The 17473-nt window shown below is 35.4% G+C and overlaps 1 protein-coding gene across 3 annotated transcripts in view; it reads left to right on the top strand.

The window, feature by feature from the left end:
* LRRIQ3 (leucine rich repeats and IQ motif containing 3) overlaps positions 1-17473 on the top strand; it is a 240600-nt gene that overhangs the window by 157560 nt on the left and 65567 nt on the right. For all 3 annotated transcript variants that reach the window (XM_033405981.2, XM_049703184.1, XM_049703176.1), the window contains one exon: positions 6269-6377. In XM_033405981.2, coding sequence (XP_033261872.1) covers positions 6269-6377 — 109 coding nt within the window. The remainder of the gene's footprint in view (positions 1-6268; positions 6378-17473) is intronic.

Here is a 17473-nt window from a genome sequence, read left to right on the forward strand (position 1 = left end):
AGGTTTTCATTCAGACATAAAAGAACAACTTTTTTTAGTTTCGTTTTTAGCATACTCCTAAAGTTATCTCTTTGAGTATTATATAGAAGACCTAAGATCTGGATTAGCACTTTTAAAGATGATGTCTTGGCTGAGAAGAGGAAAGGCAACAGACACAATAACAAAAACAACAAATGGGGTAGGATACCAAGGGGCTGGTGTCTTGGCTGTGATTCTAAAGAGGTTTTTGGAATCATCCTTGAAATGGAGACTACTTACAATGAATAATATATAATATAGACAAAACAAACACTTGCTCGGGTATAGGATAGTATAGATAGTACAGGGATAAATAGATAACATAACAATGAGTCTCTGTTAACAATATGCTTTGATCAAAGACTTATAATTTCCTTTAAAGTCAAAGGACTCTGATTTGTATAATATATAATGTGAAAACAAAACCAAACAGTCTTCAGAACACTAACTAGCCTAAGTTTAGAAACTCAAACCACTAAGGGTTTAAAAGGAATCTTGATTTTCAAAGACCGAAAATTTGAAATAAATTATTTACCCTTGGTCTAGAAAGGAGTTTGAGGAAATTGTTACCACTGTCACCACTCCTTAGTATTAAATGATAAATTATCATTTCTCTTTGGAGAATTAAATATCTACTCCAGTCATCCATCTGATATTTTACAACCATGTACGTGTTTGGTTTGTCAATTACAGGAAGCTCCATAGATCCTCAGTTAATCTATTCCAATTTTCAGTAGTACTCTGAGAATTTTTTTTTCTCATTATGATTGAATGATATTTAATCATATACAGATTATCTCTCCCTATTTCCATACCTCTTATAGATGATTTTTTCTTAGCTCCTCCACTCAATACCATCAAAGAAGAGTTATTTCATTGTCATTGTGATGTAGGTAGATAGAGACATGTGCCTGAATAAATACATAATTATTCATATCAGATGGTTATGTTTATTTTTTTTGTGGGTATTGAGAAATGATAAAGTAAAAGATGCTTCAGAAAATTTAGAGAATCTGTGTTGATGTACATGATAAAGAGCTTAGAAGAAGGGGATAGGATAATTGTAAAGGGATGCTCAGTGAAATGCTTTGGAGTATGAAACCATACTTTGGAGTATGAAACCATATGAAACCATAGAGTATGAAAAATATCAGGAATGAAAGAATAGAATATTGAAAAGTGTTACTTGGGGTAGAGTCCTTTAAAAATATAATCTAGGAATTTATTTTAAAATTATGTCTAGTTGTTAGACGCTTTCCAACAAATGAAGTTTATATTATTTTATGTTAGCCAAAGTTCCTAAACCTTCACTCATTCCTTCTAGCACTTCTCTTCAGTACTATTCATTCAACATGTAACAAATAATTATTGAGTATCTGCTGAGTGCCAGGGGCCATTCCTGGCTTTGAGTAAACAAGATAAGCAAAGTCCTTAGCCCCTTGTGGACTAGATTCTAAGGAAAAAGAAAAAAAAAAAAAAAACAAGATGTAACCCTAGTAAACAAACAAATAAAATTGTGATGAATGTTATGAATTAAATATATAGTGTGCTGAAATAGGGAATAATAGGAGGATGCCCACTTCTCATAGGATTGTCACAGAATGTTTTTATCTGAGAAGATAATATTTACAATTAAGACCTAAAGGATGGGAAGCTACCCATGCAAAGTATAGGAAGGAGAGTGTTCTAGGCAGAGGGAAGAGTTTACACAAGGATATGAGGTGTGAAGTAACTTGTTTTAGTTGAGTTGGGTTCAAGGGACTGAATGAAATCCAGTGTGGCATGAGTATAGTGAACAAAGTTGAGTAGCACAAGATGTGTTTGTGTAGTCAAGGGCCATATTTTGCTGGGTTTTTGTACCTCATAGTAAGGACTGAGCACCTTGGACAGCCATTATGGGATTTTAAAGCTAAAGAGAAACATGATCATATTTACCTTTTGACAAATATAAATATATCTTGTAAAAGCTAGGGTTAAGGCAGAGACCAATAGGAAGCTATTTCTGTTTGGAAGGGATGATTATAGCTTACACTAGAGAAATAAAGTGAAAACAGAGAGAAGTGAACAGATTTGAAATAGATTCAGGAGGTAGAATTGCCAAGATTTGCTGATGACTTAGATAAAGTGTTTCAGAAAAAGGATAAAATAGAGATGAAATCCTAAATTTTTATGGTTTGAATAAGATAATGATACATTTTACAAGATGAGGAAGATGGCAGTTGGAGGATGTGAGAAGCCCAGATCTCTTCTCTACACTAGATTTATACATGGCTTATTTACATAGGGCTTACTTTAAAAATAATTCTGTAGGTAGGCTCCTTTGTTTTCATGTTCCAGGTTATCTATAATTATCTGAAAATATGTTGCCCTGACCTGAAACAGTACTTCAGCTATGGTTCAGAAATGAAAATGGTAAGATTGCCATTTCCCTCATTCTAGATAGAATGCTTATACAGCATAAAGTCATCACACAATGGACTTTTAATTTACTCTTAACTAAAATATTTTTTATCATTCATGTTTTTAAATCATATTATTGTAGTGATTAAATTCATTTTGCCCAACTGCAATATTTATTGCTATTAATATTCATCTATTCAATTTGACCCATTGCTCCAGTCTATTGATAATCTTTTAAATTTGTCCAGAATTAACTGATTTTGTTCTTTTACCACCCCCTTTGGAAATTTGTTAAGCATTTTCTTTATATTTTTATTCACATCATTCATATAACTATTGTCAGCACAGGGCTAAGAACATGTCCACATATCAAGACATTAGAGATCTCCCTTCAGGTTGGCATCATTTTATTAATCCTTACTCTTTTCCATGTGATAGCTCAACATCTTTGATCTCCACCTAATCATACTGTCTTTTAATAAGTAGTGAAAGTGTTTATCAAACATGTTGCTGAAATGCAGGTTTATCATATCAAGGATATTGGAACCTGAATTAATTCTGACCCTGTTAAAAATAAAATTATATCTGATGTAATTCATTTATTTTCAATATATATTGCTCCTTGGTGATTATTTCTTTTCCAAATGCTACCAAAAATCCTTTAAATGTTTTCCTAAATTATTGAAGACCAGTGTTAAATTTAAGGCACTTTAGTTAATAGAATATCCTTTCTGTTATTGAAAACAAGATATTAGATTTTCTCCAGTGTTGTCATAACTTGTTTTCTCTGTCATTTTGAAGATCAATCAATAAATGGGCACAACCTTTCTTTTTTTTCTTACAGTACATAAAGCAAACATCCCATTTTCTTTATGATGGCAGCTTGTATAAGCCTCAGTTCATTTAGGGCTTTAGACACTCTGATCATTTTTCTATAGATTTGTTTCACTCTCACATATGCACCATTTTTCATGGTTCTTCTTTTATAAAAGCCAAGGAAGGGAAAGTTATTTTAAATGATGACAAACAATGATATGTGGATAGTATATAAAAATGGCTAAGTTGGCAAACTAAAGAAAATATATTTCTAAAAGGAACTAGCTAGCTACTGATTTGACTTGGAGGCTTTTAAATTTCATGATTCTGCAAATTAACTTTATTTGTGATAGAGTCTGGATACTCAGATTTGACAGATAGATATATACCTTTTTAAATTTTTCCTTATTCTTTCGGGGGTGTAAAGAAATAAGTACTAGTGGAAAAAATTGTTGAACATATCCTTTCATTCCACTTTCATTATTTTCTCATGAGGAGAATATAAGTGTGAGATTTAGAGCACAGAAAGGGTCCATTTCTATGATTGAAGTAGAATTTGAGGTGATTTTTTAACATATGATGAATTGCATTGTCAGGAGGGAAAGACAGAGAGTAGTTACCAAAATAGAGCAAAATTCATAGAAGTAAGAAGATATAAGAATGCTATGGCCTGAAGAAGATTGATGGACAAATCTGAGGTTGAAAAAGCATTTAGAACTGATTGTTACAGATTTTATTGCAAACTAGTGGTCTACATTTTCTGTCATATTTTAATAGTAAGATTTGAGCCCAAATGAAAATAGAAACAGCATTATTTAAAATAGTCATGTTTTGATAGTGTATTATTATATTTATTCTTGACAACCTAAAAAAAAATTCTAAATATAGAGAGAATAGGTTAACTCAAAAGTAGCTATTTATTTGTCTTTCTAGCAAAAAGTAATATTTTTGTCATGTAAAGACTGAAAATAGTGTTGTGTAAGAGTTATAGTAAAGGATTTTTTAGAGAGGAATAAAAACAGATTCATTCCAGGGTGAGATAATACCTAGTACCTATCATGAGCATTAAAAAATATTGTTGCACAATGAGTCACTGCATAGAGACTATGTTTTCAAAAAATCAGTTAAAGGACATTACATATAAAATTTAAAAGATAAAAATAAGCTCAAGGGGGGCTTCCCTGGTGGCGCAGTGGTTGGGAGTCCGCCTGCCGATGCAGGGGACACGGGTTCGTGCCCTGGTCCGGGAGGATCCTACGTGCCGCGGAGCGGCTGGGCCCGTGAGCCATGGCTGCTGAGCCTGCGCGTCCGGAGTATGTGCTCCGCAACGGGAGAGGCCACAGCGGTGAGAGGCCCGCGTACCACAAAAAAATAAAAAATAAAAAAATAAGCTCAAGGATATTTAATTAAATATATCTGTATTATATGGTGTAGGAATTTGGGCATAAAATTGTAAGTACAGGAGACTAGGACACATATCCAAGTGTTTCTTCTAAATTGTAGAGTAAAGGAGGTTTGGATAAGTGGACAGTCAAGGCAGGGGAAATATGAAAAAAATTATCTGTTTAAAAATTCTATCAGCTATCACGTTAGAGAATTTATGTGACTTTTTCTCCCCTTGGATGAAGGTAATGCTATTCACTACAACTAGAAATAAGTATTAATAGGTTTAGAGGAAAGATATGACTTCAAATCTCTTGAGTATGTTGTGTCTGTGAGATTTTCCAGGGCAAAAGAACACAGCTCATGGTGGTTATGAGTATTACATAAATTAATATCTATAAAGAGCTTAAAATACTGGCAAATGGTAAGCACTGTACAAGTATTCCATAAACAAATATACAGAACCAAGCACCTCAGAAAAGAGATCTATCTGAGGGTATATATTTGTGAATCTTCAGAATTTAGACCAGTGGTTCTCATCAAGGAAAGCATAATATCCTGGGAAAGTTTTTCCAAATACAAACATATGTCCCTTCCCAAGATTCTGATTTTTTTATTTCCTGTAGCAGACTGTTAGTTGCCTACAAATATGTCCTTCTCTTCTTTCTTGGTAACAGACCCACCATTTTACTCCAGGAAGTAAAGCACCTAGCTAAAAGCCTGCATTTCTTACCCTCTCCTTTTTAGCTGTGGGAGGTCAGTGAGTTATGAACAGAAATTATTGGAAGGGCCTCTGGGACAGTTTCTTAAGACACATGGCCTGTGCCCTTTTGTCATTTTATCCTTTCCTCCATCTTGCTGACTGAAATATAGACATGGTGTTTGATGCTCTAGTAGCTATCTTGACTCATGAGTAAATCTTGAGACTGGAAGCCATGTAGATGATGCAGTAAGATAGAGATGATACATTTTGAAAGAGCCTGGATTCTTTATTGACCTGGTTCCTCTGTATCAATCCTGAATGGTCTGTGAAGAGAAAGAGAGATAACACAGTATCAATTATTAAAACATCCTCAACCAGTTTACAGACATTGTATAGTTTACATCTGACAGTGCCTCTGCTTTACACAAAGCTCCTTATCAATATTCTACTTATTATCCCTTCCACACATATCTGATCCATTTGTACTTTTAAGGCCTGTGATAATTCTGGCCCCATTTATTTCTACCTATTTTACTATCCTTTAATATTCTGTAAAATAATTGTGTCCCTCCTTTCTTACTCTGAATCTTCCATCAGCCTTCCTGGGCAACATTATCTTGCTTCTCTTCGTTTATTCCTTATTTCTCCTCCCCTCTGATTCCTTTTGTCATGGCACCCTCCTGACAGGTCCCCCTTCCCCTCAATTTCCCTTAGAATATTGTCCAAAGTATATCAATAACTCTTAATAGATAATTTATCAGAATCATACATAATGGAACTATTTTCATCTTTTCTTAACTCTGCCTACCTCACAGGTTTTTGCTGTTGTTTTTTAAATAAAAGTCAATTATGATAATGTGTTATAATACATGTGAGGGTTCTTTGAGAACTCTAAAACATATATGAGATATTATTATTGTTGTCATTGTTTTTATTTTGTTTCCACAGAATATACGTTCTCCTGTTGATTTAAAATATTCTAGTGAACAGAGAAAACATGTTTCTTCTATTTTATATGAATTAAAAACAGGAAAACCAAGACATCTCATTCAAAAAGGTTAGTTATATGAATTTAAAATTATATTTAATGAACATATTTTGATGAAGAGTAATTAAATTTGTTAGATGTTGGGCATGTTAATTTTGAACTATAAATATGAAATACATGTTGAGACTTCTAGATAAAATATTCATATCTCTTTCAATAGTTTTAAATATATATATGCAGAAAGTTGTTTCATAGATATGAAGGACTTGATTTTGAGTAGAAGTTGGGAATTAGGAGAAATAAGTATTAGCAAGAACCATATTGAATTGATAGTTTTGTTACCATATGGCTGTGCCAGTATGTTACCTCCTTCAGGAAATCTGTCAAGTATCAGATTAATTAATATAAATTATTTCAGTTAAAATGATATTAAATGTCCTTCAGGCTTTGAAGATAATTATTTTTTGTACACAAAAATACATTTTGTTGTTAATAAAATTTTGGTCATCATATGTGTACCTGTTTTTATTTTGTTTTTGCAGAATTTCTTCTGTTAAAATGTGTTATGATCAGATGACATTCTTTTCTTTACCTCTGTTCACAGAAGAATCATAAAAACAGTTTTGTAAAATAAGTTGAAGGTCTTAAAACTTTTCTCAAGTTTCTCTTAAACCTTTTAAACATTATTTTGATAAGAACACTTAGTATGAGGTCTACGCTCTTAACAGATTTTTAAGTGCACAATACAGTATTGTTAGCTATAAGCACAGTGTTGTACAGCAGATCTCTAGGACTTTTCCATCTTGTAAAACTGGAATTTTATAATCTTTAAACAGCAATTTCCCATTTTCCCCTCCCTCCATCCTTTTAATTCTGAAATATTTGATTTTTTTTCCTTTTTAAAAATTCATGGTAGTGTCTTTATCCTCATTGATTTTTTTTTCTTCTGTGTACGTGAGCTTGTCGAACTCTACCAGATCCTCATTTGTCAGGCTTTATTATTTCCTCACTTCTTTATGAGGTTCATGTACTTTATATATTTCCTAAAGCTCTGCATCTTTTATTTAAAAGTAATTTTATTTTAATCCAGTTATTGAACTCCTAGGTTTATAAACCAAAATGAAATGAAGGAAAAATAATAGTCCCATGCTCCATACCTCCCCACTCACTCTTCTTGCTACCCAAGACAATAATCATTTAATAATTATTAATGACTCTTCTGTTATTTACTTTTATATTTCCAAGTAATATGCTTATTCTTCTAAAATTTCTTTTTCAATTTTAGATATTATATACAATTTCTACTGTGAAAGATAAAATTTCTACTGTGAAAGGTTTAATTATCTTATAAATCCTCCCTAATACACACTCTTAACATGTCCCTTCCTCTTTTCTCCCAATAGAATTATATTATCACTATTTGGGGGTTAATTAATTTTTATTATTTTTATTATTATGGCTATGTAAATACTACTCACAGCTGAATCACACAATATATTAGGCTATGTTTTCTTTCTTATACTATTTTTTTAAAAACTTGTTTGGAAACCTCATAAGAGTCAAACCTCCACTTATCACCAAGCACACCCACATATATCTATTTTCAAGATACTTCTGTTTGAGCCCTTAATTTGCTGATCAGGACTGCTTGCTTTCTAAACTTGTTCTTAACAGCTGTCATCTTGGTACATCATTTCAATTGTGATCCCGAGAATTCATTTGTTTCTATGCTGTGTTGTGACCGTTGTTTCCAGGATTCTATATCTTGTTCTTTCTTGGTTTATTTTCTTAAGCTAATGCTGCGCTTTCTTCTATTAGTTTACTGAGAAATTATATATAGAAGGTAAATTTTTTAAAACCTTGAAAATCTAAACATGTCTTTATGCTACATTTATGTTTAATTGATGATTTAACTGTGTAGAACCTTCAGAATTTTCTCAGAATTATTTTATTGTCTTCTAGCTTACAGTGTTTCCTTTGAGAAGTCCATTGCCATTCATTTCTCAGTCTGATGTGTGTGAACTTCTGTTCATTGTTTTTCTCTTCTGACTAGAAACTTTCAGCATTTTATCTTTGTACTAGGTGTTCGTCAATTTCACAGTGATTTGGCTCAGCTATATTTTTGTTTGCTTGTGTAGATTTTCTTTCAATTCAATTTATTGTGACTTTTTAATCTGAAATTTTATATCCCTCATTTATGTATGTTTCGCTTGTATTATTTTGATGGTAAATATATATAACACAGAACATACCATTTTAACCATCTTAACTGTACATTAAGCATATTTATATTCTTGTGTAACCATCATGACCATCCTTTTGCAGAACCTTTTCATATGCTTCAACTGAAACACTATACCCATTAAACAATGACTCCCAATTCTCCCCTCCTCCCAGCTCTTGGAAATCACCGTTCTACTTTCTGTTTCTAGAATTCCTATGGTTATGATTACTATGGGTATCTCATAAAAGCAGAATTATACAGTATTTGTCCTTTTGTGACTGGATTATTTTAGTTAGCATAAGGTCGTAAAAGTTCATCCATGTTGTAACATCTAAGATTTTTTTCTTTTTAAGGTTGAATAATATTCCATTATAAGTACCACATTTTTATCCATTCATTTGTCAATTGACCCTTGGGTTGCTTCTACATTTCAGCTATTGCGAATAATGCTGCTATGACATGGGTGTACAGATATCTCGTTGAGACCCTGCTTTCAGCTGTTTCGTGTGTATACCCAGAGGTGGAACTTCAGGATCATATGATAATTTTATTTTACTTTTTTGAGGAACTACCATACTTTTTTCCACAGTGGCTATAACATTCTACATTCTCAGTAATAGTGCACAAGAATTCGAATTTCACCACAAACTGACCAACACTGGTTATTTTGTGCTGTTGTTGTTCTGTTATTATTGTTGTAGTAGTGGTAGCCATCCTAGTGGCTGTGAGGTCATATTTCATGGTGGTTTTGAGTTGCCTTTCCATAATCATTAGTGATGTTGAGCATCTTTTTTTAACATCTTTAATGCAGTATAATTGTTTTACAATGGTGTGTTAGTTTCTGCTTTATAACAAAGTGAATCAGCTATACATATACATATATCCCCATATCTCCCCCCTCTTGCATCTCCGTCTCACACTCCCTATCCCACCCCTCTAGTGGGACACAAAGCACTGAGCTGATCTCTCTGTGCTATGCGGCTACTTCCCACTAGCTATTTTACATTTGGTAGTGTATATATGTCCATGCCACTCTCTCACTTTGTCCCATCTTACCCTTCCTCCTCCCCATGTCCTCAAGTCCATTCTCTAGTAAGTCTGCATCTTTATTCCCATCTTGCCCTTAGGTTCTTCAAGACCAATTTTTTTTTTTTTTTTTTTAGATTCCATATATATGTGTTAGCATATGGTATTTGCTTTTCTCTTTCTGACTTACTTCACTCTGTATGACAGAATCTAGGTCCATCCACCTCACTACAAATAACTCAATTTTGTTTCTTTTTATGGCTTAGTAATATTCCATTGTATATATGTGCCACATCTTTATCCATTCATCTGTCAATGGATACTTAGGTTGCTTCCATGTCCTGGCTATTGTAAATAGAGCTGCAGTGAACATTGTGGTACATGACTCTCTTTGAATTATGGTTTTCTCAGGGTATATGCCCACTAGTGGGATTGCTGGGTCATATGGTAGTTATATTTTTAGCTTTCTAAGGAAGCTCGATACTGTTCTCCATAATGGCTGTATCAATTTACATTCCCACCAACAGTGCAAAAGGGTTCCCTTTTCTCCACAGCCTCTCCAGCATTTATCGTTTGTGGATTTTTTGATGATGGACATTCTGACTGGTGTGAGGTGATACCTCATTGTAGTTTTGATTTGCATTTCTCTAATGATTAGTGATGTTGAGCATCCTTTCATGTGTTTGTTGGCAATTGGTATATCTTCTTTATAGAATGTCTCTTTAGGTCTTCTGCCCATTTTTGAGTTGGGTTGTTTGTTTTTTTTGATATTCACCTGCATGAGCTGCTTGTATATTTTGGAGAAAACACCTTGTCAGTTGCTTCGTTTGCAAACATTTTCTCACATTCTGAGGGTTGTCTTTTCATCTTGCTTATGGTTTCCTTTGCTGTGCAAAAGCTTTTAAGTTTCACTAGGTCCCATTTGTTCATTTTTGTTTTTTATTTCCCTTTCTCTAGGAGGTGGGTCAAACAGGACCTTGCTGTGATTTATGTCATAGAGTGTTCTGCCTATGTTTCCTCTAAGAGTCTTATACTGTCTGGCCATACATTTAGGTCTTTAATCCATTTTAGTTTATTTTTGTGTATGGTGTTAGGGAATGTTCTAATTGCATTCTTTTACATGCAGCTGTCCAGTTTTCCCAGCACAACTTATTGAAGAGGCTGTCTTTTCTCCATTGTATATTCTTGCCTCCTTATCAAAGATAAGGTGCCCATATGTGCTTGGGTTTATCTATCAGCTTTCTATCCTGTTCCATTGATCTATATTTCTGTTTTTGTGCCAGTACCATACTGTCTTGATTACTGTAGCTTTGTAGTATAGTCTGAAGTCAGGGAGCCTGATTCCTCCATCACTGTTTTTCTCTCTCAAGATTGCTTTGGCTATTCTGGGTCTTTTGTGTTTCCATACAAATTGTGAAATTTTTTGTTCTAGTTCTGTAAAAAATGCCATTGTTAGTTTGATAGGGATTACATTGAATCTGTAGATTGCTTGGGTAGTACCATCATTTTCACAATGTTGATTCTTCCAATCCAAGAACATGATATGTCTCTCCATCTGTTTGTATCAGCTTTAATTTTTTTCCACAGTGTCATAGTTTTCTGCATACAGGTCTTGTGTCTCCTTAGGTAGGTTTATTCCTAGGGATTTTATTCTTTTTGTTGCAATGGTAAATGGGAGTGTTTCCTTAATTTCTCTTTCAGATTTTTCATCATTCTTGTATAGAAATGCAAGATTTCTGTGCATAAATTTTGTATCCTGCTACTTTACCAAATTCATTGATTAGCTCTAGTAGTTTTCTGGTGGCATCTTTAGGATTCTCTATGTATAGTATCATGTCATCTAGAAACAGTGACAGTTTTATTTCTTCTTTTTCGGTATGGGTTCCTTTTACTTCTTTTTCTTCTCTGATTGCTGTGGCTAAAACTTCCAAAACTACATTGAATAATAGTGCTGGAGTGGGCAACCTTGTCTTGTTCATGATTGTAGTGGAAATGGTTTCAATTTTTCACCATTGAGAATGATGTTGTCTGTGTGTTTGTCATATATGGCCTTTATTATGTTAAGGTAAGTTCCCTCTTTGGCTACTTTCTGGACGGTATTTATCATAAATGGGTGTTGAATTTTGTCAAAATTTTTTTCTACATCTATTGGGATGATCATATGGTTTTTCTCCTTCGAATTGTTAATACGGTTTATCACATTGGTTGTTTGTGTATATTAAAGGATCTTTCCATTCCTGGGATAAATCCCACTTGATCATGGTATACGATCCTTTTAATATGCTGTTGGATTCTGTCTCCTAGTATTTTGTTGAGGATTTTTGCACCTATGTGATATTGGCCTGTAGTTTTCTTTTTTTGTGACATCGTTTTTTGGTTTTGGTACAGGGTGATGGTGGGCTCGTAGAATGAATTTGGGAGTGTTTCTCCCTCTGCTATATTTTGGAAGAGTTTGAGAAGGATAGGTGTTAGCTCTTCTCTAAATATTTGATAGAATTTGCATGTGAAGCCATCAGGTCCTGGGCTTTTGTTTGTTGGAAGATTTTAAATCACAGTTTCAATTTCAGTGCTTGTGATTGGTCTGTTTATATTTTCTATTTCTTCCTGGTTCAGTCTCGGAAGGTTGTGCTTTTCTAAGAATTTGTCTGTTTCTTCCAGGTTATCCATTTTATTGGCATATAGTTGCTTGTAATAATCTCTCATGATCCTTTGTATTTTTGCAGTCAGTTGTTATTTCTCCTTTTTCATTTCTAATTCTTTTGATTTGAGTCTTCTCCCTTTTTTTCTTGATGAGTCTGGCTAATGGTTATCAATTTTTGTTTATCTTCTCAAAGAACCAGCTTTTAGTTTTATTGATATTTGCTCTTGTTTCCTTCATTTCTTTTTCATTTATTTCTGATCTGATCTTTATGATTTCTTTCCTTCTGCTAACATTGGATTTTTTTTGTTCTTTCTCTAATTGCTTTAGGTGTAAGGTGAGTTTGTTTATTTGAGATGTTTCTTGAGGTAGGATTGTATTGCTATAAACATCCCTGTTAGAACTGCTTTTGATGCTTCCCATAGGTTTTGGTTTGTCGTGTTTTCATTGTCATTTGTTTCTAGGTATTTTTTGATTTCTTCTTTGTTTTCTTCAGTGATCTCTTTGTTATTTAGTAGTGTATTGTTTAGCCTCCATGTGTTTGTATTTTTTACAGATTTTTTCCTGAAATTGATATCTAGTCTCATAGCATTGTGGTTGGAATAGATACTTGATATGATTTAAATTTTCTTAAATTTACCAAGGCTTCATTTGTGACCCAAGATATGATCTATCCTGGAGTATGTTCCATGAGCACTTGAGAGGAGAGTGTATTCTGTTGGTTTTGGATGGAATGCGCTGGAAATGTCAATTAAGTCCATCTTGTTTAATGTATCATTTAAAGCTTGTGTTTCCTTATTTATTTTCATTTTGGATGATCTGTCCATTGGTGAAAGTGGGGCGTTAAAGTCCCCTACTATGATTGTGTTACTTTCGATTTCCCCTTTTATGGCTGTTAGCATTTGCCTTATGTATTGAGGTGCTCCTATGTTGGGTGAATAAATATTTACAATTATTACATCTTCTTGGATTGATCCCTTGATCATTCTGTAGTGTCCTTTTTGTCTCTTGTAAGAAATAGTCTTTATTTTAAAGTCTATTTTGTCTGATATGAGAATTGCTACTCCAGCTTTCTTTTGATTTCCATTTGCATGGAATATCTTTTTCCAACCCCTCACTTTCAGTCTGTATGTGTCCCTGGGTCTGAAGTGGGTCTCTTGTAGACAGAATATATATGGGTCTTGTTTCTGTATCCATTCAGCCAGTCTGTGTCTTTTGGTTGGCGTATTTAATCCATTTTCATTTAAGGTAATTATCAATATGTATGTTCCTATTACCATTTTCTTAATTGTTTTGGGTTTGTTATTGTAGGTCTTTTCCTTCTCTTGTGTTTCCTGCCTTGAGAAGTTCCTTTAGCATTTGCTGTAAAGCTGCTTTGGTGGTACTGAATTCTCTTAGCTCTTCTTGTCCGTAAAGATTTTAATTTCTCCATCAAATCTGAATGAGATCCTTGCTGGGTAGAGTAATCTTGGTTGTAAGTTTTTCCTTCATCACTTTAAATATGTCCTGCCACTCCCTTCTGGACTGCAGAGTTTCTGCTGAAAGATCAGCAGTTAACCTTATGGGGATTCCCTTGTAAGTTATTTGTTGCTTTTCCCTTGGTGCTTTTAATATTTTTTCTTTGTGTCTGATTTTTGATAGTTTGATTAATATGTGTGTTGGCATGTTTCTCCTTGGATTTGTCCTCTATGGTACTCTCTGCACTTCCTGGACTTGATTAACTATTTCCTTTCCCATATTCAGGAAGTTTTCAACTATAATCTCTTCAGATAGTTTCTCAGTCCCTTTCTCTTTCTCTTCTTCTTCTGGAACTCCTATAATTTGAATGTTGGTGTGTTTAATTTTGTCCCTGAGGTCTCTGAGACTGTCCTCAATTCTTCTCATTCTTTTTTCTTTATTCTGCTCTGCGGTAGTTATTTCCACTATTTTATGGTCCAGGTCACTTATCCGTTCTTCTGCCTCACTTATTCTGCTACTTATTCCTTCTAGAGAATTTTTAATTTCATTTATTTTGTTGTTCATCCTTGTTTGTTTGCTCCTTAGTTCTTCTAGGTCCATGTTAAACGTTTCTTGTATTTTCTCCGTCCTATTTCCAAGATTTTGGATCATGTTTAGTATCGTTACTCTGAATTCTTTTTCACGTAGACTGCTTATTTCCTCTTCATTTGTTTGGTCTGGTGGGTTTTTACCTTGCTCCTTCCTCTGCTGTGTATTTCTCTGTCTTCTCATTTTCCTTAGTTTACTGTGTTTGGGGTCTCCTTTTTGCAGGATGCAGGTTCGTAATTCCCATTGTTTTTGGTGTCTGCCCCCAGTCACTAAGGTCGGTTCAGTGGGTTGTGTAGGCTTCCTGGTGGAGGGAATTGGTGTCTGTGTTTTGGTGGATGAGGCTGGATCTTGTCTTTCTGGTGGGCAGGACCACGTCTGGTGGTATGTTTTGGGGTGTCTGTGACCTTATTTTGATTTTAGGCATCCTCTCTGCTAATGGGTGGAGTTGTGTTCCTGTCTTGCTAGTTGTTTGGCATGGGCTGTCCAGCACTGTAGCTTCCTGGTCTTTGAGTGGAGCTGGGTCTAGTGTTGAGATGGAGATCTCTGGGAGAGCATTTGCCATTTGTTATTATGTGGAGCCATGAGGTCTCTAGCAGACCAATGTCGTGAACTCGGCTCTCCCACCTCAGAGGCTCACACCTGACACCTGGCCAGAGCACCAAGACCCTGTCAGCTGCAAGGCTCAGAAGAAAAGGGAGAAAAAAAAAGAAAGAATGAAAGAAAGAAATAAAATAAAGTTATTAAAATAAGAAAAAATATTATTAAATTAAAAAAATAAAAACATAATTAGAAAGAAAGAAAAAAGAAGAGACCAACCAAACCAGAAAACAAATCCACTAATAGATGTGCTAAAAACTGTGCTAAAAGAAAAAAAAAGAACTAAAAAGGACAGACAGAACTGTAAGACAAATAGTAAAAGCAAAGCTATACAGACAGAATCTCACAAAGAAGTATACATATGCACACTCAAAAAAAGAGAAAAAGGAAAAAAATATATTTGTTTTTTAAAAAAAGGAAAAGAGCAACCAAATCAATAAACAAATCTACCAGTGATAATAAGCTCTAAATACTAAACTAAGACAAACATAAAACCAGAAACAAATTATATGCAGAAAGCAAACCTGAAGTCTACAGTTGCTCCCAAAATCTGCCACCTCAATTTTGGGATGATTCGTTGTCTATTCAGGTATTCCACAGATGCAGCGTTCATCAAGTTTATTGTGGAGATTCAGTCCGATGCTCCTGAGGCTGCTGGGAGAGATTTCCCTTTCTCTTCTTTATTCGCACAGCTCCTTCGGTTCAGCTTTGGATTTGGCGCTGCCTCTTCATGTAGGTCGCCTGAGGGCATGTGTTCCCCACCCAGACAGAACAGGGTTAAAGTAGCAGCTGATTAGGTGGTTCTGGCTCACTCAGACCAGGGGGAGGGAGGGGTACAGAATGCAGGGCGAGCCTGTGGCTGTAGAGGCCAGCTTGACATTGCAACAGCCTGAGGCATGCTGTGTATTCTCCTGGGGAGGTTGTCCCTGGATCACAGGACCCTGGCAGTGGCTGGCTGCACAGGCTCCTTGGAGGGGAGGTGTGGTTAGTGACTTGTGGCTGCACACAGGCTCCTTGGTGGCTGCAAAAGCAGCCTTAGCATTTCATGCCCCTGTCTCTGGTGTACCCACTGATAACTGTGGCTTGCGGCTGTCTCTGGAGCTTGTTTAGGTTGTGGTCTGAATCCCCTCTCCTTGCGCACCCCGAAACAATGGTCTCCTGCCTTAGTCAGTTCCAGGTATTTTCTTGGACTCCCTCCCAGCTAGCTGTGGTGCACTAGCCCCCTTCAGGCTGTGCTCACACAGCCAACCCCAGTCCTCTCCCTGGGATCTGACCTCTGAAGCCCAAGCCTCAGCTCTCAGCCCCACCCACCCCAGTGGGTGAGCGGACAAGCCTCTCAGGCTGGTGAGTGATGGTCAGTCCTGATCCTCTCTGTGGGGATCTCTCTGCTTTGCCCTCTAAGCCCCTGTTGCTGTGCTCTCCTCCGTGGCTCTGAAGCTTCCCCCCCAACCCCCCCCCGTCTCTAACAGTGGAAGGGCTTCCTAGTGTGTGGAAACTTTTCCTCCTTCACAGCTCCCTCCCAGAGGTGCAGATACCATCCCTATTCTGTGTCTGATTTTTCTTTTTTCTTTTGCCCTACCCAGGTACATGGGGAGTTTCTTGCCTTTGGGGAAGTCTGAAGTCTTCTGCCTGTGTTCAGTAGGTGTTGTGTAGGCATTGTTCCACATGTAGGTGTATTTCTGATGTATTTGTGGGTAGGGAGGTGATCTCCACGTCTTACTCCTCCACCATCTTGAAGGTCCCTCCCTGGGTATCTGTTATTATGATTATCTACTGTATGTATATCTTCTTTGGAAAAATGTCTATTCATATCTTTTGCTCATTTCCTAATTGGATTGTTTGATATTTGTTGCTGGGTTGTATGATTTATTATGTATTCTGGATATCAATCCTCTATCGGATATATGACTTACAAATATTTTCTCCCATGCTGTGGGTTGCCTTTTTACTTTTGATGCACAAGTTTCAAATTTTGATGAAGTACAGGCTATTTGTTTTTTTGTGTCATATGTGCTTTTGGTGTTATAACCAAGAGGTCATTGAACAATCCAATGTCATGAAGCATTTTGCCCTGTGTTTCCCTCTAAGAGTTTTATAGTTTTAGTTCTTATATGTAGACTGTTGATCCATTTGGGGTTAATTTTTGTATATGGTGTTAAGTAAGGAACCCACTTTTTTGCATATGGAATGGAGTTGAAAAGATTGTCCTTTCCCCATTGAATAGTTCTGATACCCATGTTGAAAGATATTTGACCAAGTGTGCAGTTTACATCTGGGCTCTTATTCTGTTTACATTGATCTGTATGTCTGTCTTTATATCAGGGCCACACTGTTTTGATTACCAAAGCTTTGTAGTAAGTTTTAAAATGGGGGTGTATGTGTGAGAACAATTGGATTTTGATAGGGATTGCATTGAATTCGTAGATTACTTTGAATAGAAGCTTAATAATATTAAGTCTTCAAGTTCATAAACACAGGATGTCTTTCCATTTATTTGTGTCATATTTAATTTCTTTCAGCAACACGTTAAGGTTTCAGTGTACAGGCTGCTCACCTCCTTGGTTAAGTTTGTTCTATATATTTTAGTCTTCTTGATACTATTATAAATGGAATTGTTTTCTTTATTTCCTTTTG

The sequence above is a fragment of the Orcinus orca genome, chromosome 1, assembly GCF_937001465.1.
Source record: "Orcinus orca chromosome 1, mOrcOrc1.1, whole genome shotgun sequence".
Classification (NCBI taxonomy): Eukaryota; Metazoa; Chordata; class Mammalia; order Artiodactyla; family Delphinidae; genus Orcinus; species Orcinus orca.